Source organism: Megalobrama amblycephala, linkage group LG19 (genome assembly GCF_018812025.1).
Source record: "Megalobrama amblycephala isolate DHTTF-2021 linkage group LG19, ASM1881202v1, whole genome shotgun sequence".
Lineage (NCBI taxonomy): Eukaryota > Metazoa > Chordata > Actinopteri > Cypriniformes > Xenocyprididae > Megalobrama > Megalobrama amblycephala.
Window position 1 is genome coordinate 39,817,212 of NC_063062.1, and position 26,773 is coordinate 39,843,984.

Consider the following 26,773-nt stretch of genomic DNA (forward strand, 5'->3'; position numbering starts at 1 on the left):
CCTGTAGATCTCCTATTCTTTTCAGAGATGATATAGCCAGAAGAAATATAGTTTTTAAAGTGAGAAACTTCCCTGACACTTATTCTATTGGTTCAAAGGGAGCCTCAGCTAACCCTTGCAACACTATAGTCAAGTCCCATGCTGGAGTCCTTGAACGTACCACAGGCCTCAGCCTCAGTGTACCACAGAGGAAGCGTATGACTAGGGGGTCTCGACCCACCGAGGAACCACCCACAGGAACATGACAAGCTGAAATGGCTGCTATATATACCTTCAATGTTGAAGGAGATAAACCTTCTGAAATTTTTTCTTGAAGGAACTGAAGCACAAAGCTGATAGGTGACTCGACAGGGTCCATATTACGTTGACTACACCATGTAGAGAACAGTTTCCATTTGTACATATACAACTTCCTCATGGAGGGAGCTCTGGATTGAAGGATGGTCTCCACAACCTCGGTTGTGAGACCTGAATCTATGAGCCTTGCCCCCTCAGAGGCCAGGCCCACAGCCTCCATAGTTCTGGGCGGGGATGGAAAATCGTGCCGCCCACTTGCGACAGGAGATCCTGTCTGCGAGGAAGCTCCATGGGAGAGCCGTGTAGTAAGGATATTATATCCGCAAACCATATCCTGGTCGGCCAGTACGGGGCCACCAGTATCAGATTGACCCCTTCCTGGCGAACTTTCTCCAGAACTCCCGGGAGCAGTGAGACCGAGGGAAATGCATAAAGACACAGCCTTTTTGGCCACGTCTGTAGCATGGCATCCAGCCCTAGAGGTGCTGAGTGCGTCAGAGAATACCACAGAGGGCACTGGGTTGACTCTTCTGTGGCAAACAGGTTGACTTGAGCTCGACCGAAATTTTTCCAAATAAGCTCCACCATCTCGGTGTGGAGTTTCCATTCCCCAGGCCTCGGGCCCTGCCTCGACAGGGCGTCTGCCCCTACATTTAGATGCCCTGGGATATAAGCTGCTTTTATTGAGAGGAGCTTTTCTTGGGCCCACAGGAGAATCCGATGGGCCAATTTGTAGAGTTGAACAGACTGTAGACCCCCCTGATGGTTGATGTATGAGACCACCAACGTGTTGTCCGTGCGAACCAACACGTGATGGCCCCTCAAGTCTGGGAGGAAGTGTTTCAGTGCAAGAAACACCACCATCATCTCCAGCCGATTTATGTGCCAGGAGAGCTGATGGTCCTCCCATAGACCCTGAGCCGAGCGACCACTCATGATCGCCCCGCAGCCCGTGAGGGAAGCATCCATCGTAAGCATTACGCGACAACGAGAAGTCCCCAACACGGGTCCCTGGGACAGGAACCAGGCGCTGGGGTAGTGACCGTGCGGGGAGGAAGCGCTCATCAAGTTTACTTTTAGGATTCATCTCACTCCTCTCCGTGGGCCAGTCTATTTTCAGTTTATCGACTGCCCTAGTCACTACCTCCAGCAGCTCCTCATAAGCTGGACATGAGGATGGCGGTTCCTCATCACCAGCCCCGACACTCTCCACATCAACCTCCTCGGAGGAAGATACGTTGAGCGTCTGTGTCTCTCTCCGGGGGGAAGAAACCGCAGCGCGTGCTTCCCCCAGCAGAGAAGAGACACTGGGTCTGGCAGGAGAAGGAAGAACCCTGTATTGGTAAGCTTCGCCCCCGAAAGCAAACCTGAGGAACTTCCTGTGAGAAGGATGGATGGATACATGAAAGTATGCGTCTTTCAGGTCTATCGCCACAAACCAGTCCTCAGACCTGATTTGTGGGATAATCTGTTTGAGTGTAAGCATTTTGAACTTCAACTTTCGTACAGATCGATTTAGCACCCGTAAATCTATGATCGGATGCAACCCTCCATCCTTCTTCGGAACAATGAAGTAGCGGCTGTAGAAGCCTGACATTTTGCTGGGAGGAGGAACCCTCTCTATAGCTTCTTTTCGCAAAAGCGTCATAACCTCTTGTTCCATAACCAGAGACTGCTCTGGGGTCACCACTGTGGGAAGGACCCCGTTGAACCTAGGCAGACGAGAACCGAACTGTATTCTGTAACCCTGTTCTATCATGAGCAGCACCCATTTCGAAATGTTCGGGAGACGTTTCCATTCTTCCATAAATTCTACTAAGGGAACCAGTCTCTCGAGACTGGTCTCTGGTGTTTTTTGAGCACTTGGCTCGTTGTTCTGACGCGGCGCCCTGACGCACACTGGGTGGCAGGGTTGGCAGAACGGCCCCCTGAGGGTACCGAAGGGGAACGGATACCAGATTTTTTAATACCTGAACCCCTCCGGAGGGGGCTGCCCTCGTAAGTCCCGGACGGCTGGCGTCAGGACTTTTTCTTTGAAGCCAGGCGAAGCCTTCCGGGGGTAAGGCAGATCTGAGGACCGTCATTGTTTCCTGGAAGGCTTCGCCTGTGCTGACCGCCCCGGTCCCCAAGCTCTCTGCGGGGGAGCACGGGTGGCCACACTGGCTTTTTGTTGCGCTCTATGCACTGAGGAGCAGGCTGTCGGCCGAGGCTGCCCCCGCTCAGCAGCCTCGGGGGGATGGACGCAGCGGGGAAGGAATCGCTGGAAGGCCGCTGATTGTTTTCGTGTCTCCTGGAACCTATCGACGACAGATGATACTGTGTCGCCGAATAGGCCCACAGGAGACACCGCCACATCCATGAGGATGTTTTTATCTCTCTCTTTCATATCCGACAAATTGAGCCACAGGTGGCCTGGAGAGCTAGATCTGTCGCCGGAAGAAACCGCAGCGCGTGCTTCCACCAGCAGAGAAGAGACACTGGGTCTGGCCGGTAAGGGAAGAGATAAGGCAGAGCCCGTATCAACCCCCTCTACCAGATCCATTTGTGATCCCCACGAATGCACGATCGGCAGCAGCGGGACCCGATCTGCGGGGAACACTCGCTGCGGCACCCTCCTCGAAGAGCGCGCAGCGCGACCTCAGCACTCTGAGAGTGAGCCGCTCACAGTGTACACAGACAGCTCCCTCGAGAGCTGCCTGTGCATGCTCAACTCCCAGACATATCACACACATCTCGTGTGTGTCCCCACCCGAGATAAACCGAGTGCAGGGAGGCACACACTTTGTGAACTGCTGCTTGGTCTTATCCGCCATTTATATATATATTGTCTTATTGTGCTTTGAAACTCTTGTCCTCAGACGAAGAGATCACTGTGTGATATATAACAGGACAAACAACACCAAATGAGACATACAAGATAACAGAGAGCGCATGCTGAAGACAACAGAAGCTAGCGTTCTTTGTTCTGGGTATGCTTTATAGTTTCCTGGTCCGTGACGTCACCCGCCTCTGACGTCTCGTCGCATCATTGGTTGGATACAGAGGTGCTTCACGACGCAATCATACAGAGGGTTCCCACGAAAGGGAACAAGGAAATGCTGTATAATCAAGCAGCGCTTAATATGGTGTTATGACAAAATAATGATTTATTTAGTTTTAAATGAAGCCATTGTAATCCTGATAGTATTCCCCCTTTTTTCAAAATGTAACTGTAATCTGATTACTATGTTTTTTGACATAACTGTAATGAATTAGTTATTGGATTTTTGTATCCTGATTACGTAACGCCGTTACATGTATTCCGTTACTCCCCAACCCTGATTATACAGATTGTGCACTTTCATTGTTTTGCTAAGCCACACTTTTGATTACATATTTATTTGTATTTTTTTTGTTGTAATGTTGTAATGTTATGTTGATCTTGTCTTTTGTTTTGTTTGTTTTTTCTTTGTAATATTGTCCTAAAACATAAATAAAGCTAAAAAAAAAAAAAAAAAAAGAAAGTCAGTCTGGTTAATTATAAGTAGGCATGTGACGGTATCAAATTTTCATGTTGCGATAATTGCTGAAGCTTTTATCATGGTATTGAAATAAGTTGCAAAAAAGTGTTGTTATACTATAACAGGTTTAAGAACACTTTCTTATAACAAAAACAACTCTGAACATTTAAATATAGTTTCGCAATACACACAAAAAAAGTAACATTTTTCAAACAGATTAAAGTGCAAAAGAATTATAAAGAACAACAGGCAACACTTTACAATAAGTAAAATTATTTAACGTTAGTAGGCGATTTATTTTCATACCTTAAAGTCCCGTGAAATCAAAATGAAAGTTTTTTAGCTTTCAGTACAAATATGTTATAATAGGCTGCTGTACTCCAAAACAATGACAAAATTCACATTTAAGAGATATAAGCACTCAGAACTTAGTCTCTCACTTCCGCTAAAATGGATCACAGATTTTCTTGACATCACATCACACTTCAGATTCTAATCAGATCTTCAGTCCAATCATAATGCTCTCTAGAATCTGAAGTCCCGCCCCTCCTACACTATCAACAGACACTGAAGCTGCGGCTGAAACTGGTCATTTACTAGTTTCTATATGGTGAATGGCACATAGTACACTATGTGGAGAATAGTGAATGATTCAGTGTAAATATGCTTTCCTTTGACACGAATTAAGTCTGTTTTTTCGCGTTAGTGTCACGTGAACCGCCGCAGCACAAGCACTCTGGTCCAGAGACACAAGAGCATAGAGCGGATCATATGCACGAGTCACCGTGGACCACAAAACATATTGGACCCATTTGAATACTACAAACAAAGCTATATTTTAAAGCAATATGGAGGAGATTTGGAGGAGAAATGGTTAGAAATTAGAAGGAAGCCAAAGCTTTGAGCTTTGATATAAATGCGAGCTGTGATATAAATGAAACGCTATTGGCTATTTTAAAAAAGGGGTGGGGCTGTTTAATATGTCCCACCTTGTCTTCCTGTTTCAGTTGAAATTATGTCAACAGATTGAATAATTCCAAGACACTTTAGCGGGCCTTTAAACATTTATTTTAAAAAATTATGTTTGAAAATAAATAGCTTATTAAATCAAGTATTAATATAAGTATTCGGTGCTGTGTTGAACAACATTGCGAATACAAAAATAACAAATGGCTGTTTGAAGCATTTTAAATACTGTAGTAGCACAGCTGCTTTGTTTACGGGGTTTCTGGGGTAACCACAGCATTTCTGATGTTCCATCAGCGCCCTCTGCTGTCAGAGAGTGAATGTGCACTTTCATTCAGCGCATCTCCTTTACTCGTTCCGCCATGTGCTTCTCATGCATGTAGGGCTTGTTTACATCTGAGTGCTTGTGTCCCTTTGATACAGCATATAACAGCGTTTATACGGTCGATGGGGTAAGTATTCTTAAAATGTATTATAAAAATTTGAATAATTCAAAATAAATACATTTTCACTGTATTTTGAAGTGCCTACAATAACAATATCGTACATATTCACAGTGTTGGGGAAGCTACTCTGAAACTGTAGTTTGACAAGCTACAAGCTACTCATAAATTAAAGTAGTTAAACTACAGTCAAGCTACCCTTTTGAAAAAGTAGTTAGCTACACTACAAGTTACTATCAAAAAGTAGCTAGCTACATTGAAACTACTTTTAATTTTTTTTTTTTTTTAAATGACATAGCTTATTACAAATAACTGGATAACTGTTAATGAAGAATGTTTAAGTAAGATGTTTGGGGTTTAAAACAAAGCAATGCACTACAATTATGATTTCAATACTGTTTTATTTTGTAAACTATATCAAAAGATACAATACTCAAATGTAGCCTATATCTCACACTGACTCTCTTTGCACGCTTTGCTACCATAACACGGGACAAAAATATGCAATAATAAGAATAATAATAAGCAATGTAAATGCAGACTAGAAAAAATATTAGAATTTTTGTATCAATATTTTTGAAATTCTTTTCCAATTATTTGTAAAATGACTTAAAATCTTAAATGTCTCACTGTACAGTACATTGCTATTCTTATTATGGTGGAGCCGTTGTTTACACATTACATCTGCACTTTACTATAGCACTCTCACTTATTTCAGAAGCACCCTCAATGATTTGATTCTGGAAACGGACCTGCACTTAAACCGAACCAGAACTTAAATTGGATGCACAGAAAAATGCAGGTTAAACTCACAGCACATGCAGTGATGAAGATTTGAGACGCGAATCGTGCACTTCTCGTGAACATTCTTGTACCCGAGCGACAGATTTTATTAGATCAGGCTTTGCCATGTGATAAGTGCACTAAGCTATGTTGCGATTTTCTTTTCTTTTCAGTAGACGGATGCTTTGCCAATGCAATGACTCAAAACACAGCGTTAGTGATCTTATGTTCATTATAAAACTGGCGGGACAGATTAGACTATGACGGGTCACCACTGTAATAAAATAGTTCATATACATTTGATATAGACTGCAATAAAGCAAGACAATCAATTTGAAAATGCTATTATTCACCTGTATGTGCTTGAAGTCTTCGACACAGACAGCGTTTTAATCATTTGTTTATAAATTAAGGGCAACCTTCACTAATCGATTCGTGCAGTGTGAATCCACTCCTGTCCTTTACATAATTATCAGGCGATCTCTTCTTGATGAACTGATAAAGCCGCGAGATGCGTGTTATAACAATAGATGGCGGTAATGCACGGTTTTAGTTCGTGATCTGAAGACGCTGTGCTGCTTCAATGCACTGCAGAACACAAAATGGAATGTAGCTTGTAGCTTTTGGTTGCGCTACACCGCTACTTGCTGGAAAATGTAGTTAACTACTGGAAAAGCTACACTGTTTTAAAGGTAGCTGAACTACATACAAGCTACTGAAAAATTTAATGTTGGTAATGCTGTTTGTGGAGTTGTTTAATCAGATCTTAAGAGATTTAATGTCTTTTATTTTTCAGTTGATTTCAACTAAGGCTGTGGCTGAAGTCAGTGTTAGTTCTTGTGTTTCTGGATGTCTTTTTTTTCTGTTCTCTTCTTTCCTTTAGCGATTCTGCTTGTTAACAGGCTTGAGTCTGAGATGACTCCATATTTACTCTACACAGATTCTGTGGCCAAGATAAGGTCCAGTTCTGGCTTGTTTCTTTGCTCTCGGCTGACGTTGCTATGGCCTGCTTGTGGCCCAGATCAAACAGGAGCGGTCTGCCCCAAGCGCCATCATTCCACACCGCATGTGGGCCAGATCAGTATTCCACATGTGCCAGATGTGAGCTAACACTATGTTGTCTTCTGGGTGGGTGTACAATTAGAGGTTGTTGAATGGTCACAATCTGTTGTTTGAGATGCTAGATTGATTGCATATTTGCCCAGAGTGCATGATGTACATACTGTAAGACACTCACCTGTTTTTCTTCAAAAAACCCTTTCTTTTTCTGAGTTTGCATCTTCTTGAAAAGATCTCCTTCTGCACAGTACTCCGACACAATGTAAAAGTACCCAGATTCTTTATCTACAAAATAAATAAATAAAGTTAATTCATTGGTCACCACAATGGTAAGTACAAACCAAACATTTATTAAAAAGAACTTCCTTAGACATCTGACAGAAATAAAGGTTAGAAATCTGGTTAGTAATAAGTGAAGCTGGTAATGCTGTTTGTGGAGTTGTTTAATCCTCCTCTGCTGAGATCTTCAGAGATTTAATGTCTTTTATCTTCAGTTGATTTCATCTAAGGCTGTGACTGAAGCAGGTTGTAGTTCTTGTGTTCCTGCTCATCTCTTTTTCTGTTCTCTTTCTTTCTTCAGCAATTCTGCTTGTTAACAGGCTAGTTAATGCTTAGATGACACTATAAATAATATATAAAGATTTTGTGGCGTGGATAAGGTCCAGTTCTGGTTTATTTATTTTTTGTTCTTGGCTGACATTGCTATGGACTGCTTGTGGCCGAGATCTGGCAAATAAGAGTGGTTCGCTCAAGTGCCATCATTCCACACCGCATGTGGGTCAGATCAGTATTCGCGTGCCAGATGTGGGCTTGATCTGGGCAGATACTATATTGCTATCTAGGAAAGGTACCTTTGTACCTTATTTAAGGTGTATATTAGTACCTTAAAGTACATATAAGTACCTAAAGTGTGCATATTTAATTTAATTAATAATACATCTTAGTACTTTTTGAAAAGGTTTTGTAGTTTTGTTTCTGAGAGAGTAGGACATTATTAAGCAGTATGCAATAACAACATTGAGTGTAAATGATAATATTTATTAAAAAGGGAGAAGAACAAGTTTGGGAAAAGGTGAATTTGAACTCTGGTTGATCACATCAAAAGTTACTGCCACACATCCTACTTCCTACACCGCTGCTGCTGTTATCAGATGGGTTTCTTTCGTAATTTGTCCGACTCAACCTGACATTGGTGGGTGGAGTTACTGTAAATAGCCTAGGTGTGCTATTTGCATTTAAAGGTGCTAAAGAGGATGTTTTGTTTTATACATTTTTGCAATATTACTTGAAACTGTCTTTACTAACTGATAAAAGACTATTTATTAGGTGCACTGAAAGGAATAATATTAATATACATCATCTGTGCACGAGGTAGGGCCTTAAAAACATCAGCCAATCGTTTACACGATCATCGCGTAAACGATTGGCCCTCTGGCTTGTCAATCACTGCCGTGACGTTCCTTGTGAGAGATGCGCGGCTGCACACTCCAGTAACTTTCCACACTCCACAGGCGCCATTTGCAATACTTTTGTCAGGAGACAGGAGTAACAACTGCAGATTATGAGTTACCTGCGGTGAGTCCGACATAATGAATCCACTAACACGACACAGCGAATGCCGGTGGTAAACAAACACTCGTGTTCTAATACTCGTGCATGAGTTTTGGGAGGCGTTCCCTCTAAATGAGCTGTGAAGGAGGGGGGTTGTTCTTACGCATGCGCTCATTTCAAAAACTCAGTAACAGTCTTTGGATTCTCAGTCGACGAAAAAATCCTCTCTATCACCTTTAATGCATAATTAGACACTCTTTTCATGAAAAGGTTTCACATTTTCTAAAAAAAAAAAAAAAAAGAAGTTTAATTTACTTTTAGACTGAAGGTGCATTGTAATGCCTGTCTTTCCTAAATTTAAACAGACACACCTTCAAAAGAGCCTTCGTATCCAACAATATATCCATGGTGCAGATTCTTCAGAATGTCAATTTCCTTTTTGACAGCATCTAGATTAAAATTCTTATTCTGTGAAGAACAAAATCAATCTATGTTTAATCTATGTGATGTGTATCTAGGATCTTATTAAAATGTTCAATTCTGTAATCAATTTTTGATTGTACTTACGTCTCTGTAGTTGATCTCTTTGACCACAAAGGAATCTTCATCTGGATTCTTCACCAGAAACACTCTTCCTGAATTCCCTTGTCCAAGTTCTTTTATTATAGTGTATTCATGTTGTTTTAATACTTCTATAATCAAGATTCAGATTGGAAATTACCATCAACAAAAATAAATTCTCACAAAATGATTAATAAAATTATTTGCATTATACTACAGAGTACTGTTTGATTATTTATTGATTTTTTATTTTTGCTATTTGATCCTTCGCAGGGAGTTTGATTGACAGGCGATCTAACCAATCATAACACCGAATCTGCCATTATGTCCGACAAAGCAGTCAGGGGAGTTAGTAGATTACGTCCGTGGACTTGAACCTGAAAAATGGTGTGTACTGACGTCTTTCCGCGGTTGAAACAACATTCCTTATGATGTTCATTCATGTTTATTTGATGATATAAACTAACTAGTAGAAAGAGATGATCTGTTCACGAGCTGCTTGAGCTGAGGAGCTAAAGCGATCTGTCACGACACATTAAAGAGCCACAAAAAGGTATTTATTGTTTAAATTTCTTTAAAAATTACAATATTTGAAATTTGAGAGTTTGTTTCAAATCGAAAGTAACCTTCTCTGTCTTGTCTGTCAACGCATTGTCAGTGTCCTCCTTGTTCCGTATGTACCTTTTTCACTGCGTGAGAACATGATGTGTGGCAAGAGAACGGCATGGCTTGTCGGACAAAGCAATAGTAACTAAAGGGGATGGGTCTTTGCGAAGGGTCTATTATGTACTGTTGCAGCATTCCACTCGCAATAGTTGTCTTTATCTACATGAGGGAAAGACTTTCTGGCTCAGCTGGGACTCAGACCAGGGACTTTCTTGCTGCGAGGAGACAGTGTTTCCCACTGAGCTGCTCTTAATACAAAATAAGTGATGATTGGGCATTTAGTAAAAATCAACTGCCAATAAAAGGCATTAAATCTCTCAAGATCTGATTAAACAACTCCACAAACAGCATTACCAGCTTCTTTTATAACTAACTAGACTGACTTTATTTCTTTGACGTCTACAGAAGTTCTTAGTGAGAATTAACAGAGATTTAGATGTGGATATTTTATTGTTTTGTTTGACATTATATAATAGTGATCAGTGTTTGCTTTAGTTGGGCTTGTGACCCTTGACTATTTGACTTTTCTCTTAAACTGTGTGTTTATTATGGCAGGAAAAGTCAAAAGAAAGCATTTAGGTGATGCTGGTTAATTATTGATGATAACAACATAATCATCCTCTTGATGGAGTTCCTAATCTTTGGAATGTGTTATTAATTTTATATTTTTGACTATAATGGCACTGTGATTATGCAGCATGAGATCCAGGATTTTAAAAGCATGATGATGCACAACCATTTTGATCTACTGGATCTTTTATACACACATCAACATCAAGAATCAGTGTATAAATCTCAACATTGGTAACAATCAAAAGCTTCATTCTGCAATGCATCCTGGGTACCACCACAGCCAGCAGCCATATCACCCTGTAGCCCAAGACTGGTTTCCCACTGAAGCTAAGCAGGGCTGATCCTGGTTAGCACCTGGATGGGAGACCTCCTGGGAAAACCAGGTAGCTGCTGGAAGAGGTGTTGGTAAGGCCAGCAGGGGGTGCTCACCCTGTGGTCTGTGTGGGTCCTAATGCCCCAGTATAGTGACGGGGACACTGTACTGTAACAAGAACCTTCCTTTGGATGAGACGTTAAACCGAGGTCCTGACTCTCTGTGGTTATTAAAAATCCCATGGCACTTCCCGTAAAGAGTAGGGGTGTAACCCCGGTGTCCTGGCCAAATTCCCTCCATAGGCCCATACCAATCATGGCCTCCTAATAATCCCAATCCATTGAATTGGCTCTTTCACTCTCTCTCCTCTCCACCTACAGCTGGTGTGTGGTGAGTACACTGGCGCCGTTGTACTGTGGCTGCCGTCGCATCATCCAAGTGGATGCTGCAAACTGGTGGTGGATGAGGAGAGACCCCTGATATGATTGTAAAGCGCTTTGGGTGTACAGTAGTATATATGAAATCACTATATAAATGCCTCATTCATTCATTCATTCATAGTACAAAACCCATCCATGACTCCCAGCATGCATTGTGCCATGAACAAATTATACACCTGAATTGTCCTGTTATTTTATTTAATTCTTACTATTTGCTTTTATTTCTGCTGTTGTTTTGTTGTAACTTTTTAAGTTGCTTGTTTTGTGATGTAGAGTTGATCTGTTTATCTAGTTTACTGATTGTCACCATTGTTGAGATTCATACACTGATTCTTGATGTTTTTGTGAACTGCAGCATTTTTCATAATAATGTTCAGATGCTTTTTTTTTTACTGTAGTATTGTAACATTTGATAAGGGAGCATGCTATAGATGAGATCAGTGAATCTTTTTTTTTTTTTTTTTGCCATAACAAATGTGCCTTATAAACACACAGTTACAGTACCCAGAGAAAATGTTAAAAAGTCAAGGGTCAAGAGGCCAACTAAAGCAAACACTGATAACATTCTATTAATGTAAGGAAACTGAACATTTTTATGTTTTTGGAACATTACAAATCATTGTTCCTAAAATGTTGAATTGTTCATCAAAAAGGGCTGGTTATGCATTATTTGGCTGAGACATGGGCCAGTTATGGCTCATGTATGGCTCATGTCGGTATTCCAGATCTGGGCCATCACAGAGCTGTTATTTTTTGCTGTATGTGGGCCGAGAGTAACTAGTTGTGTGACCCGGAGCTGGGCCAGACAATAATTGTGGGCCCTTGTTATCATAGTCTTGTTTGACTTAAAGCGGTGCTGACATAAAAATAGCACGAGAGTGATTAGAGAGCACGATTATCTTCTGTTTGAAATGTTATAAACAATAGCAAATGGAAATAATTAGCATAGCTGCTGTTCTACCTTGCAAAATTTTCTTTATATTGTATTCATTATGATCACAAATTGCAATTACTAGTTTGATAAGATCATTGTTTCTGCCTAAATGAATATACAATGTTAGCTAACTGCATGTTTGTATTATCTAAGTCTTCAGGGTGTGCAATGTAAAAAATTTAGAATGGAATGTTTACATTTAATGTAATTTAGAAATATAAAATTTTGTAAATTAATTGACAGTCCTGGCCTTCATTTTGAATGAAGTGCAGTTCATAAAAATTTGCAGATAGTAACTATTGTGACAGTAATGTTTTAATGAATTGAGCATGTTTTTGAGAGTAGTCTTTTGTTTTTACAAAACCGATGCTTAAAAAAGGCTTTAGTTTAGATCTGTGAATCACAAAATACCCTCTTAATCATTGTTATAGAAATAGATGCTCACCTTCTCTTGCTGTTGATCTGTGATCGTAATTCATGAGTTGAGTGTCTTGTGCTGAAATATTCATTTTTGATGCTGTAAGGAAAATGTAACAATAGGTTAAAATGCAGTATTTAAAGAAGCCAATCTGTGTTACACAATACAGCACATAGCAATACTTTTTAATTGCAAAGTGGAATGTGATTATTTGCAGTTGATTTTACCAAATGCCCAATCAGCACTTGATATTTTAAATATTGTTGCCATGGCAACACGTCAAACATTAATAATATTCTTGAGTGTTTTTAAAACTCTTAACATGCTTCAAATTGCATGTAACTCGACACACACATCAATATTGTCAACCAGTAGACATGGACAAAGACATGGACAAAGCCATAGAAATGGGCGTGGTGGAGGGGCTCAGTAGCGCCACCTTTTGACAAAAGTGGGGGGTTAGCAGCAGGAAGTGTGTCACTTTCAGCATGCTTTGAGATCACCCTCTTATTTTTACCCGAGTTGCTTCAAACTTCATCAGAATAATGTTAAAACATGGCAGATGTAGTCCTTTGAAAAGAATTGTGATATCTCAAACACTGTTGCCTTGGCAACGCATCAAACTTTAATATTCATTTTGGATACTTTTGATACTCTTAGCATGCTTCAAATTGTATGAAACTCGACACACATCAGGATTGTTATCCAGTAGACATGGGCAAAGTCTTAGAAATGGGCAGGGAGGAGGGGCTCTATAGCGCCACCTTATCTAGTGTTAGCGTCAGTTCTGGCAGGTCACGTCAGTCAAGCTTGCAGCAGCTGACTCCCAGGTGACTTATGTCTACCTATAGGAATACGACGCCTATTACGGCATGCAGGGCCGTTTATAGCCTTTTTGGCACCCTAAGCGAGATCCCTATTGACCCCCACCCCAACAGACACACACACACACATACCACGCAATATGTTACGTTATCAGCCATTATTATTCAGTAATAAGTATTATTATTCAGTAATACACAGTTCCCACTTTTCAATAAAACAACTATGCACATCCATTTTCAAAGGAAGTAACTGGTAAACAACTACAAGGACTTAAAACAAATTGATCTTGGCATATTTGAGCATGTTTACTATTTTCAATAGCTTTAAAAGTGGACATGCCTAGACTTAATTGCTGCAAAAGCGTCAATAACGTCATCATAGGACATCTGCCTGGAAACATCCCTATTTATGCTCATACAATCAGACATGGCATTGTCACACCATTTTGAAACAATTCTTTATAGCTAAAGCTGTAAACAAGAAGTAAACACTTACAGTTAGGACTGGGGCTTGCCTCTGATGATTCTCTTCCTACAGTAGCAACTGCCTTGTGATTCTCTAAAGATGTGTTGAGTGCACCTATCATGTACCATTAATATAATCACAATGCCTGTCTGTCTGTGACTTCAATTGCACGATTACAGCATAAAGAAATGCATTTATTTGATATTATATGCTATAATATCCCAGCTAACAATTTTGGTTCCCAAAACTTTCCCAGAACAAAGATTCTAACGTTCCCTGTTCGTTAGCCAGGAAAGTTTTCTTTGCGTAAATAGAACGTTCCCTTTAGGTTACAAAAAAAAGGAACCAATAGAGAAAGTTCCCAGAACGTTCTTTTTTGGTTCCCCCAAAAAATAACCAAGCGGGAACCATAATGAAATGTTAAGGGAACGTTCTGTGTTTACTGGGATTCTGCTGCGTGACTTATCCGTCCTGTGCTGATATGCAGTGTCATGTTTTGCTCATGATGATGGAGCTACTAATTTGTAGTAGAACAGAACAATTAACCAATTAGTAACATACCTGTATATTTCTTTTTCTTTTTCTCATCCTCATTTTTATTTTTACGATACTGAACCCCTGATGTACGGAGCCCCTAAAGGGACATGGTGGTAGAAAAAAAAAATGGGAAGGAAAGAAATTTTACTTGGTGGTGGAAAAAAAATTTAGGATGGGAGGATTTTTTTTTCAAATCTTTTGCGTTCCCTCAAAAAAATTGCATTCCCTCGCAAAGATGTTTTGCGTTCCCTCGCAAAGATTGCGTTCCCTCGCAAAGATGTTTTGCGTTCCCTCGCAAAGATGTTTTGCGTTCCCTCGCAAAGATGTTTTGCGTTCCCTCGCAAAGATTGCGTTCCCTCGCAAAGATTGCGTTCCCTCGCAAAGATTGCGTTCCCTCGCAAAGATGTTTTGCGTTCCCTCGCAAAGATTGCGTTCCCTCGCAAAGATGTTTTGCGTTCCCTCGCAAAGATGTTTTGCGTTCCCTCGCAAAGATGTTTTGCGTTCCCTCGCAAAGATGTTTTGCGTTCCCTCGCAAAATCGTTCCCTTGCTGTGAGCTCGGACAAACACTTCCTCTTTAATGTCCCGCTGGCTGGCAGTAGTGTTTTAGTTAGTAACATACGTTAATAATGCACACAAATAATGCGCGGCTCATAGAGTTTGAACTTCTTGGACTCAAACATGAAGAAATGCAGTCAGTGCTTATGTCAAGCAGTTCGGTTGGTAATATATTCACAGATTCGAGCTTCCCGGATTAATAACTCGTGAGCTAAACGTTGTTAAAACACAAATGCAGCTATTTCCAATCATAGTAGCCTAGACAACAAGCTACAACAACCCAGTTTTCCTCAAATGTGTTTTATAATAAATTGGTCTCTAAGAGCAGGCAGCGGAGATACACGCCTGAAGGGACCGTCTGAAAAGTGCAAAACCCGAAACCCTTTTGCTCATTTTATATTATGAAAAATACTCAATAACTTCACTGTAACACACTGTACTGGCACCAAATTCAGTTCATACATCACTGCTCTCCTGCTGGTTATAGGTACTACAACACTTAGTTTGGCAAGTAGCACTTAAAGGCCTTCTTTACACAAATGATGTTGGTAAACAGCTTACATACAACAGCTTTTGCATGATAATGGCTTACTGGATTTGATGGCATTACAATTTATTTAATATTTTTACTAATAACAGTTAAGTTATTATTATATTATCTTATTTAATAATTAATAATCATAAACGTTATGCATTTTTTTTAAATCAAACTAAGTGTTGGGTTTTGCACTTTTCAGACGGTCCCTTCAGGCGTGTCTCTCCGCCGCCTGCTCATAGAGACCAATTTATTATAAAACACATTTGAGGAAAATTGGGTTGTTGTAGCTTGTTGTCTAGGTTACTATGATTGGAAGTAGCTTCATTTGTGTTTTTAACAACGTTTAGCTCACGAGTTACTAATCCGGGAAGCTCGAATCTGTGAATATATTGCCAAATGAACTGCTTGACATAAGCACTGACTGCATTTCTTCATTTTTGAGTCCAACAAGTTCAAACTCTATGAGCCGCGCATTATTTGTGTGCATTATTAATGTATGTTACTAACTGAAACACTACTGCCAGCCAGCGGGACATTAAAGAGGAAGTGTTTGTCCGAGTTCACAGCAAGGGAACGATTATAACTTTGCGAGGGAACGCAAACATCTTTGCGTGGGAACGCAAAAGTTTTGCGTGGGAACGCAAAACATCTTTGCGAGGGAACGCAATCTTTGCGAGGGAACGCAAAACATCTTTGCGAGGGAACGCAATCTTTGCGAGGGAACGCAAAACATCTTTGCGAGGGAACGCAAAAGATTTGGAAAAAAAAAATCCTCCCATCCCAAATTTTTTTCCACCACCACGTAAAATTTCCTTCCTTCCCTTTTTTTTTTCTACCACCATGTCCCTTTAGGGGCTCCGTACTGATGGCTTTGACCTTTTCATGATGATGAAACTAAAACACTTAATCCAGGTAAACATGAATGACGACGTTCCCTGCTGCCTTCTATCTCGTTTCTCTACTCTCTTCCTAAGAGCACCGGCCACTATCACCAGGAGACTTGTCACTCAGATAATACACAAGTAATCATAATTCCTCGAAGTGGCAAAAGTACGAAATAATAATAATAGTAATAATAATTTTTATTCAGTTTTATTTTAGTAGTGTTTATATATATATAAATCTCTTGGTGGGGCGGGGGCTCTCACTGGCGCCCCCCAGCTGTTTGCGCCCTAGGCGACCGCCTGGTTTGCCTATGCTTAGAAACGGCTCTGACGGCATGTATATATAAGCTCCTCAGTATTATCAGCAGCTATTGCATTTCTCAGGAGCAAATTAAATGGCGAATTCGACAGGCAAACAGCATCATCTCACTAGGAATTGTGCAATCGGGAATTTAGCGAGAGGGATTCGTGCATTTCACCTCTCATTCACCGCATTGATCATAAGCCGACTGATTGGAAATGACTGAGTTAACGTTAGCATTGCTTCTCGCATCGCTGCAATTAGACATGGACTCGCAGTTCAGCTGGATCTGTCCTCCCCCTCATCGAGAAGCGTTTCAAGACAAGATCAAACATCCACGTCACAGCTGGCTATTTCACTCAACTTCATCTCTGAATGTTTCCACGAAGCTAATGTAACTGGTGTGAAATATTTATTGATTTAATCTAACTTGTTTTGTTTATTCCCTTATGTATTTTTATTATTAATTTTTATCTTTTTCTTCTCTTTAATTGTTTATTAATGCTTTATATTTGTTTACATTTGTAAAAAAAAAGATTGGTTTAATGAACTTGACAAAAATTTTGTTCCTATATAATCGTTCACAAGTTATGTGAAAATAACACTAAAGTAGCAGAACTTTTCTTTGGGAATTTGTTGGGGGAGGGAATGTTATCGGTGGAATGCACCTGTGGGGTTTCCTCTTGCACGACATGCCATTGCCTCAGTCTACTTCTGTATGAGGCAGATGACGCTATAGATGTGGTTAAGGTATGGTAAATGCAAATCTAATCAGGTCATCCCTCTACTTATTTCTTTAGCAGAGGAAGCAAAAGCAAGCACAAGCACCAGTATCTAAGCAATCAGGTAAGCTATAAGTTAAGTAAGATAAGTGAGAATACTTGAGATGTTGAAATGTGACCCGGATGCGCCAGATCTGCTGCAGCCGATCACTGGGGTTTGACAACGCTGGATCACAACGCTTCTGCAACTGACAGACAAAAGATCTTCATCGTTGACGTTCTAGTGGTGGTGTCTGGACATTGAACTAAACTAAGTAACTGAACTCTTGTGCCACATTACGCACACATTGGACTTTACACTTTGAGCACATTGAACTGTTTTCCTTTTTCTTTTCTTTTTTTCTCTCATTTCTGCTTGTTTAAGCAAACAGTAATTGTGAGGTAGTCTAATTTTTTCTTGTTTATGCTTTTCATTACCTAAAATTCGCAATATGGCAGAAGGGGGATGGAACGAAGATTTAGTGACGCCACACATTGGCAGGGGGCGTGGGTTGTTTGGGGTATCCGAGCCTGTAGTTGGCAAACCACGCATCTTGGTCTATGATTCTGCGACTGATCCGACTGTGCTCAATAATGAATCAAGTAAACCAAAGTCTTCCACCCCTGCCAATGCTGGTCCTGACAACGTTATGCAGCAACTACGCAACCTCATTGGTGAGCTCGGAAGCCAGATAGGTGACTCCATTGTCACACGGTTGTTAACAAACCAGACTTCAGCATCACCTGGTTCCGTTCCTTCGTTTGAGCAGCAACCCTCTAGCACAATGCCCCTTTCTACGAGCCTTGATCTGTCCAAATTAAACCTCATAGTCAAAGCTGACATTAAAGAACCACAAATGTTCAGAGGGGATGGTAGTGACAAATGTTCCATCTTAGAGTGGATTGAACAGATGAATGTGTATTTGTCCAAAAAGGGTTGCAGCAAGGCCAACGGGGTAGAAGAAATACTGAACCATCTCTGCGGCCATGCAAAGAGCATTGTTAATGTTAAGCTAAAAAGTAGCCTGGTTGTTGTACTTAGCCCTGAAATTGTGTACGAAGTACTGCAGCGCTTTTTTAGTGAGAGTCCTGGCTTGTGCCAGCCGCTAGCCAATTTTTACGCAACCCATCCGAAGCATAACGAGCACCCTGTTGACTATTGGGTCAGGTTAAACGAGGTGGCTGAGCTAGCAGATGCTCACCTGCAAAGATGTGGTAGCAAGATGGAAAATATGAGCTCAGAGATTGCAATGATGTTTATCAGGATCTGTCCCAATCTTGAGCTTTCCAATGTCTTTAGGTGTAAGCCCATAAGCAAATGGTCAGCTGAGGAGGTCCAAGAGGCCATCGACAAGCATGAGAGAGACTTTAAGTCATGAAAACCTCTTCCATCTGTGCCGAAAGTTGCAGTAAATCAGGCTGCTGTTGCCGAAAAGCCAGTCAGCATGCAGGTAGCAGTAGGAAGCGAAAGTGTAGGTGTAACCTCTGCTGCGTGTACTGCAAGCCCACACCCTAAAACAAGTAAAGCCACAGAATTGGGCACTTTAGAGCGTGTACTGAAAATGCTATAAAGGGTGTTGGAACGCACAACTCTACCTGTTTCAGAACCAAAGTCTCGTACGTCACCGTGGTATCGAGCATCCCCATGTGCAGTGTGCGGAGACCGATCTCATTCAACCCGTTCACACTGCATGAGAGAAAGAAGATGCCTTGATTGTTTAGAGTTTGGACATCAACGTAAACAGTGTCACAGAGTTGTTGGCCAAGGTGCAGCCCAGACCAGTGATGGTCAGGGAAACTAGACCACTCACACTGGGGAGAGGGCAGTGTGAGTGTTGAGAGTCAGCCTCTCACCAGTGAAGATGATCCAATGGTCGTCTATAACAACCATTTGAGTCAAGTGGCAGTATCATTTTGTTCCAAAACATCACGAAGCTGGAAAAAGCTGTCAGTTTGTTTTATACCAATGTGTTGGTGAATGATACAGTCATTTGCTAAGGCCTGTTAGACACGGGTTCTATGGCATGTACTATTAATGAGGAAATCGAGCGCAAACTGCTGGATACATGCGGGATTCATGAGTCTGGGCAGCCCCATGCCGATGTTTTGCTTGTAGGGTGTGGCGGTGTTCGGGTCAAACCCAAGTGTATCCACCAGCTAAAGATGTGTGTGTATGGATTCTCAGTCGTTGTGCCTACCTTGGTTGTACCAGGGCAAAAAGACCAGTTAATTGTTGGTACTAACGTCATCAAGTATGTTCTCAGTCAACTTAAGCAGTCCCAAAGCTATTGGCGTGTTATGAACCAGCCAAACTCAACAGGAGAACCAGAAATTCAGCGATTTTTGAGTATGCTGTCTGGGCATGACAGATGGGAAGGTGGTAGCATCCCAACCGTTATCGGTACCACTAAGCTCACTCAAGCTGTCACGCTTTTACCTCAACAAGAGCACCTTGTGTGGGGCAGACTCCCGACCAGTTCCATCATTTCTGTGGGTAGTACTGTGTGTGTTCAACCATCTAAAGCACAAACTCATAAGAAAGGTGCTCTTGTCGGGCGTGTTGTAGCCACATTGCCTGGTGATAGATGGGTGCCGATTAAGTTGATTAACCTATCCAATAAACCTGTCACTATGAGACGTAACACTAAAATAGCAGACGTATCTCCTGTTTTAGCAGTTGAAGACCTGGATGTGCAGCCCGAACACTGTGATGGGGAGAATGTGAACATGCAGAGCCAATCCATCTCCTCGAGCACAGACGCAGGGGTTAGTTCTTCCTATGGTATTCGTGAGGCACTGCAGAAGCTCTGTCTCAGTGATTTTGACATTGAGTCCTGCGAGGTGACTCTATATTGGAAAGACTAGCTTCTGCAGTTGATTCAGAAACATCAAGATGTGTTTTCTAAAAATAAGTTACTGTGGCAAGGCCAAAGAATTTGTCCATAGGATTCACCTGCATGAGAGAAAGAAGATGCCTTGATTGTTTAGAGTTTGGACATCAACGTAAACAGTGTCACAGAGTTGTTGGCCAAGGTGCAGCCCAGACCAGTGATGGTCAGGGAAACTAGACCACTCACACTGGGGAGAGGGCAGTGTGAGTGTTGAGAGTCAGCCTCTCACCAGTGAAGATGATCCAATGGTCGTCTATAACAACCATTTGAGTCAAGTGGCAGTATCATTTTGTTCCAAAACATCACGAAGCTGGAAAAAGCTGTCAGTTTGTTTTATACCAATGTGTTGGTGAATGATACAGTCATTTGCTAAGGCCTGTTAGACACGGGTTCTATGGCATGTACTATTAATGAGGAAATCGAGCGCAAACTGCTGGATACATGCGGGATTCATGAGTCTGGGCAGCCCCATGCCGATGTTTTGCTTGTAGGGTGTGGCGGTGTTCGGGTCAAACCCAAGTGTATCCACCAGCTAAAGATGTGTGTGTATGGATTCTCAGTCGTTGTGCCTACCTTGGTTGTACCAGGGCAAAAAGACCAGTTAATTGTTGGTACTAACGTCATCAAGTATGTTCTCAGTCAACTTAAGCAGTCCCAAAGCTATTGGCGTGTTATGAACCAGCCAAACTCAACAGGAGAACCAGAAATTCAGCGATTTTTGAGTATGCTGTCTGGGCATGACAGATGGGAAGGTGGTAGCATCCCAACCGTTATCAGTACCACTAAGCTCACTCAAGCTGTCACGCTTTTACCTCAACAAGAGCACCTTGTGTGGGGCAGACTCCCGACCAGTTCCATCATTTCTGTGGGTAGTACTGTGTGTGTTCAACCATCTAAAGCACAAACTCATAAGAAAGGTGCTCTTGTCTTGCGTGTTGTAGCCACATTGCCTGGTGATAGATGGGTGCCGATTAAGTTGATTAACCTATCCAATAAACCTGTCACTATGAGACGTAACACTAAAATAGCAGACGTATCTCCTGTTTTAGCAGTTGAAGACCTGGATGTGCAGCCCGAACACTGTGATGGGGAGAATGTGAACATGCAGAGCCAATCCATCTCCTCGAGCACAGACGCAGGGGTTAGTTCTTCCTATGGTATTCGTGAGGCACTGCAGAAGCTCTGTCTCAGTGATTTTGACATTGAGTCCTGCGAGGTGACTCTATATTGGAAAGACTAGCTTCTGCAGTTGATTCAGAAACATCAAGATGTGTTTTCTAAAAATAAGTTACTGTGGCAAGGCCAAAGAATTTGTCCATAGGATTCACCTGTCTGATAAACGGACTTTTAGACTTCCGTATCGGCGTGTTCCTCCAGCTCAGTATCAGACACTGCAAAAAGTGCTCTCGGATATGGAAGAGCAAGACATTATCCAAAAGTCTTGTAGTGAATGGGAAGAAAAGCGGTGATCTTCGTGTTTGCGTTGATTACCGCTGGCTTAATGCCCGGACCATCAAGGACGCTCACCCCTTACCTCACCAAGCAGACTCCTTGGCGGCCTTGGGCGGAAACGCGATCTTTAGTGCGATGGATCTCACCTCTGGCTTTTATAATATCGCAATGGCCGAGGAGGACGAAAAGCTTACGGCCTTCACAACGCCGATGGGGCTGTTTGAGTTTAATCAGTTACCGCAAGGGTTGTGCAATAGCCTCGCCAGTTTTACGCGCTTAATGACTAACATCGGCGATCAAAACTTCCTGACGTTGCTTTGCTATCTGGATGACCTACTCGTGTACGCCCCAGATGAGACCGAGACCATTAAGAGACTTGAGTTAGTGTTCAGTAGGCTCAGAGAGCATGGTTTAAAGTTAGCGCCCAAAAAGTGTCATTTCCTCTGGAGGAGCGTGCAGTTTTTAGGTATGTCATTGACAGTTCAGGGGTTGCGACCGACCCAGATAAGGTCAGTGCTATTGGAGCAGTGACGGAGTCTGATTTAATGATGGAGGATGGGGTGACCCCATCCCAAAGAAAGATCAAATCGTTCCTTGGTATGGTGCTGTATTACCAGAGGTTCATCCAAAATTGCTCCACCATCGCAAAACCTCTGTTTGCTTTGACAGCTGCGCCAAGGGGCAAGAAGCCTCCGGAGAAGGGTGCTGCTGCGTTCAGAAAGTTGAGTCCTGATGACTGGAAGGAAGAGCACAGTAGAGCCTTCCAGCAGTTAAAAGCTGCTCTGATCAATTCTGTGGTACTCACACATCCTGATTTCGGTCGCCCATTTATTTTGTCCACTGACGTGTCCATGGACGGTTTGGGTGCTGTGCTATCACAGGTCGCAGAGAGTGAGACTAGAGCTCGGCCGATCGCTTTTGCAAGCAAAGCCCTTACACACGCTCAGGCGAAGTATCCTGCTCACCGCTTAGAGTTTTTGGCTTTGAAGTGGTCCGTCTGCGACAAATTCAGCCACTGGCTGAAAGGCCATGAATTTGTTGTTTGGACGGACAACAATCCGTTAACTTACATCCTTACAAAGCCTAAACTCGACGCGTGTGAGCAGAGATGGGTTTCCAAGTTGGCGCCCTATCGTTTCAGCATCAAGTATATACCTGGCAGTAAGAATGTAGTGGCCGATGCTTTAAGCCGTCAACCCTTTGTCCATAACCGGGTCAGTCAGAGGATGCTGAATGAGCCTTACTGTGTGTTGCTTAGTGAAGCAGAGCAATTTGAGAGAGACACAGTGCAGGACGCATTCAGGCTTAGTGCTGGTATCCAGAGTGCTGAATTTCCTCCTTGTGTAACACCAAGTCGTTGTCCACTTTCCAGTGCTGAGGTGTCTGCAGTGTTGGAGGGTCACAGTGACTGGGAAGCAGGAGTTGAGTCAAGGACAATCTCCTGGATTGCCCAAGACACCCAACATTTATTGCCTTCTGGGCAGTGCCCATTACCAGTCTTCTCATTAGACGAATTGTGAGACAGACAACAAAATGACCCTTGTCTGTCCAGGGTCTTGTTTTAGGTCAATAGGGGCAAGAGAGCCTCACGTCGTGAGCGTGCTGGTGAGACGGATAAGGTGCTCAGAGTCTTAAAACAGTGGGATAAATTAAAGTTACTTGATGGTGTGCTGTATCGTGTAAGCAAAGATAACTTGACAGGAAAGAAACGGTTGCAGTACATTGTCCCATCTTTAATTACGCAGGTGATGACAGGTGTTCACGACGAAGCAGGGCACCAGGGCCAAGGTAGAACTATGCACCTGGCCAGACAAAGGTTCTTTTGGGTCGGGTTGGAACAAGACGTTCGTAGGTACATTAAGTGTTGTAAGCGCTGCGTCGTTAGTAAAACGCTCGAACCCGAAGGCAGAGCCCCATTAGAGAGTGTGAAAACATCAAGTCCAATGGAGCTAGTATGCATTGATTTTTGGACCGCAGAAAGCTCAAAAGGTCGGAATGTGGACGTGCTGGTTGTGACCGACCATTTTTCTTGGATGTCTCACGCTTTCCTGTGTCGTGACCAGTTCGCAAGGCAGGTAGCACAATAATTGTGGGATCGTTATTTTTGTGTGTACGGTTTTCCTGACAGGATCCACTCCGATCAGGGGGCCAACTTTGAAAGCCAACTGATTCGAGAGTTGCTGCAGGTTGCCGGAGTAAAAAAGTCACAAACAACTACTTATCATCCAATGGGAAATGGGAGCATTGAACGGTTCAACAGAACCTTGGGCAACATGATCAGAGCACTCCCGCCAAGGTCCAAAGAAAAGTGGTCACAGTTGCTTCAGACCCTAACCTTTGCATATAATTGTACCGCACACAAATCCACTGGCTACGCTCCCTTTTTCTTAATGTTTGGTAGGATCCCAAAGCTACCGGTAGATGTAATGTTTGGCAACATTGAGAGAGACTGTGACATTGTTGATTACGACAAATACGTGAAGAGATTAAAAGCTGACTTAAAAGAGGCACTTATTGTTGCTCAGAAGAACATAGACTCTAGTCAACAACGTCCGACAGAGTTGTACAATCAAAAGACGAAGGGTCGTAACATTGAGTTGGGTGATCAAGTTCTGCTGGCCAACAAAGGTGAACGTGGGAAGAGAAAACTGGCAGACAGGTGAGAGTCCACGCCTTATAGGGTAGTTGCGTTGAATCCCCAGTGCCACATTTACCGCGTACGTAACACCAGAACGGGTCAGGAGAAAACTGTTCACTGCAATTTGTTGTTACAAGCGAATTTCCTGCCACTTGAGTTGGGAGAACCTGAATTATCTGAGTATAGTGGCGGATCTGTCCTTAGCAGTAGAAGTGTGTCCATGGATGATGTTGGTCCTGCATCCGAGTTGTGTTCTTTGTCTGATCAAGTTGCCAGTTGGGTGGAGACGAGTGCAGCTTCTGAGGATTCTCAGAGGTTGTCCAGTAGTCCTGATAGTGCTGCATCATTGAACGTAGTCCCTGAGTCATCGGGACAGGAGCAATCGGTGTCAAAAGATGATTGTACTAAGGAGAGCAGCAATGTAGTCAATCCACATGAAAGTTGTGATTCTCACAGTTTGCTTTCTGAGGCAGTTCTCCATGATGATAGTCATGTTTCACATGCTGAAGTTGTTGGGAGTTCGGACCAGAGTGGGTAGGATTGTGAAACCCGTCAACAGATTGATAGAGAACATGACTCAATCTATCAAAACTCTGAATCCAGTTGGTGGGGTTGTAAGGTCTTTATTGAAATAAGAATGTACTGCATTAGAACTTTTTCTTCTATCATTTTGAGTTGTAGAATTAAATTTCTGTGTGTTAACACTCTGAGGTCTGAGGGTATCGCGGCTATACCACCACGTTTTTTTTCTTACCAGTGTGAAAGAGACTCAAAATACTCTGTTAATGTTGCACATACAATTAAGAGTTATACACCATTTTAATCTGTGGAATATCTTCTTTTATTTGTGTACACTCAGAGTAAAAACAAAATGTTGTGCTTTTTGTAAAATAAAGAAAACTAACATGATGCATGATCTCTGGTCTCCCTCTGAAGGAAGTCCAATCTGATAGTTCTCAGAAAATGAACTGTAACTTAGTGAATACTAATCACAAAAAAATTAGACTTATGTCTAAAAAAACGTTGAAATGTCAGGTTTTAAATCGTGTAAGTCAAATCGAAAACAAACATTCTGTGTTTATGTAATCTGTATGAAAAGAGAGCCATGTCAGAAATCCGTGATTCAGCTCATTATCCGCTAATGCGGCCACGCCCATGGAGGGAGCACTATTCAGACGCAAATCAGTCTGTCAATACATGCATTCATCGTCTCAATCGTGTATTTATTGTCTTGAAAAGTGTTTTGAATAGCCATAGTTAGCGATCTCTGTCCTCTGTTAGTTTGGTTAGTTCCTGGATTGCCTATTCTTCTTTAGTGCTCAGGCATTTGTGGACTAAAGGTGCAGAGCGCCCTCCGGCTGCAAGTATGAATTGAAAACACAGTATCCGGCGCTCATAGTAATGACAATAAATCCTGAATAAATATTACTCTTCTGTATAGAAAATTGACAAACATATGAGAATCCATCAATATTTCTCCAAATGTGCATGCTTTTAAGCTAAAAGCCTATATGAAATGCCATAGAGGTAACATAATTGTTCAGACACTTTGCATCACAGAACATTATACATTATATTTTAAAGTATATAATAGAATACCATTATTTAAATTGTAATAATATTTCACAGTATTGCTGTTTTTTCTGTATGTTTGATTTACACCATGATGAGATTTGAATCATGATCACAGAGGGTTTTTTCACAGCCTACCTGACTGAAAGAGCTCATTATTATGCAAGTCATTTCAGGTCATTATTATGTGATTCTTTTGTCTTCTCAGGTGAGAATCACCCATTATACATGAGGATTCACGCCTCCATGCATACTGTGTTTCTTGACCAAAGATGTTTTAGAAAATTTAAATCTCTCTATTGTTTTATATGAACAAGCAGGCAGCATAATTTTTACCTCATTTTGAAGCAAAAACTCTAGTCTACAACCTCAAATACCCAGAAGTCTTGTGAACAAAGAATATATTTAGAATATATATTTTTTGGCTTTATTTCAGTGACTTAAGTTTTTTGTTTTTTCAATAACCACGCATAAACGTTATTCCTTCAAAAACACAAACATGTACATACATGTTCCTCACATATTATTGTAGCCTAGTTTGTGCTGAATACAGTGTAATGACACTTTTTCCATTAATATGTTTATGAACAACTGAAAAAAGCACAAATGTCAGGGCATGTCAAAACTTCTCCAGGGTCCCAAAAATCCTCAGACCCCTGAGGGTTAATGTATCTCAGTACATTGTTGATCCAGATCAGAGATGAAGTTTCATCTGAGATGAATGGTGTTTAAGGCACCTTTTGCGGGTGATTGCAGTAGGCCTGATCAACCTGCCGTACTCGCCTTCCATGCAAGTGGGAAACATACTTTGTTGCACAATATCCTGGATAACAGTTGGTCTAATGGCTC

General features: G+C 41.8%; 1 protein-coding gene across 1 annotated transcript in view; it reads right to left on the reverse strand.

Moving 5' to 3' along the window:
* Positions 1-26,773, reverse strand: part of LOC125254787 (MAP3K epsilon protein kinase 2-like) — a 79,520-nt gene that overhangs the window by 24,112 nt on the left and 28,635 nt on the right. Inside the window, exons 3-6 of the mRNA XM_048169610.1 lie at positions 12,532-12,603; positions 9,167-9,291; positions 8,971-9,067; positions 7,227-7,333 (exon numbers count right to left, since the gene is read on the reverse strand). Of these exons, the coding sequence (XP_048025567.1) occupies positions 7,227-7,333; positions 8,971-9,067; positions 9,167-9,291; positions 12,532-12,595 (393 nt within the window). The 5' untranslated portion in view covers positions 12,596-12,603. The remainder of the gene's footprint in view (positions 1-7,226; positions 7,334-8,970; positions 9,068-9,166; positions 9,292-12,531; positions 12,604-26,773) is intronic.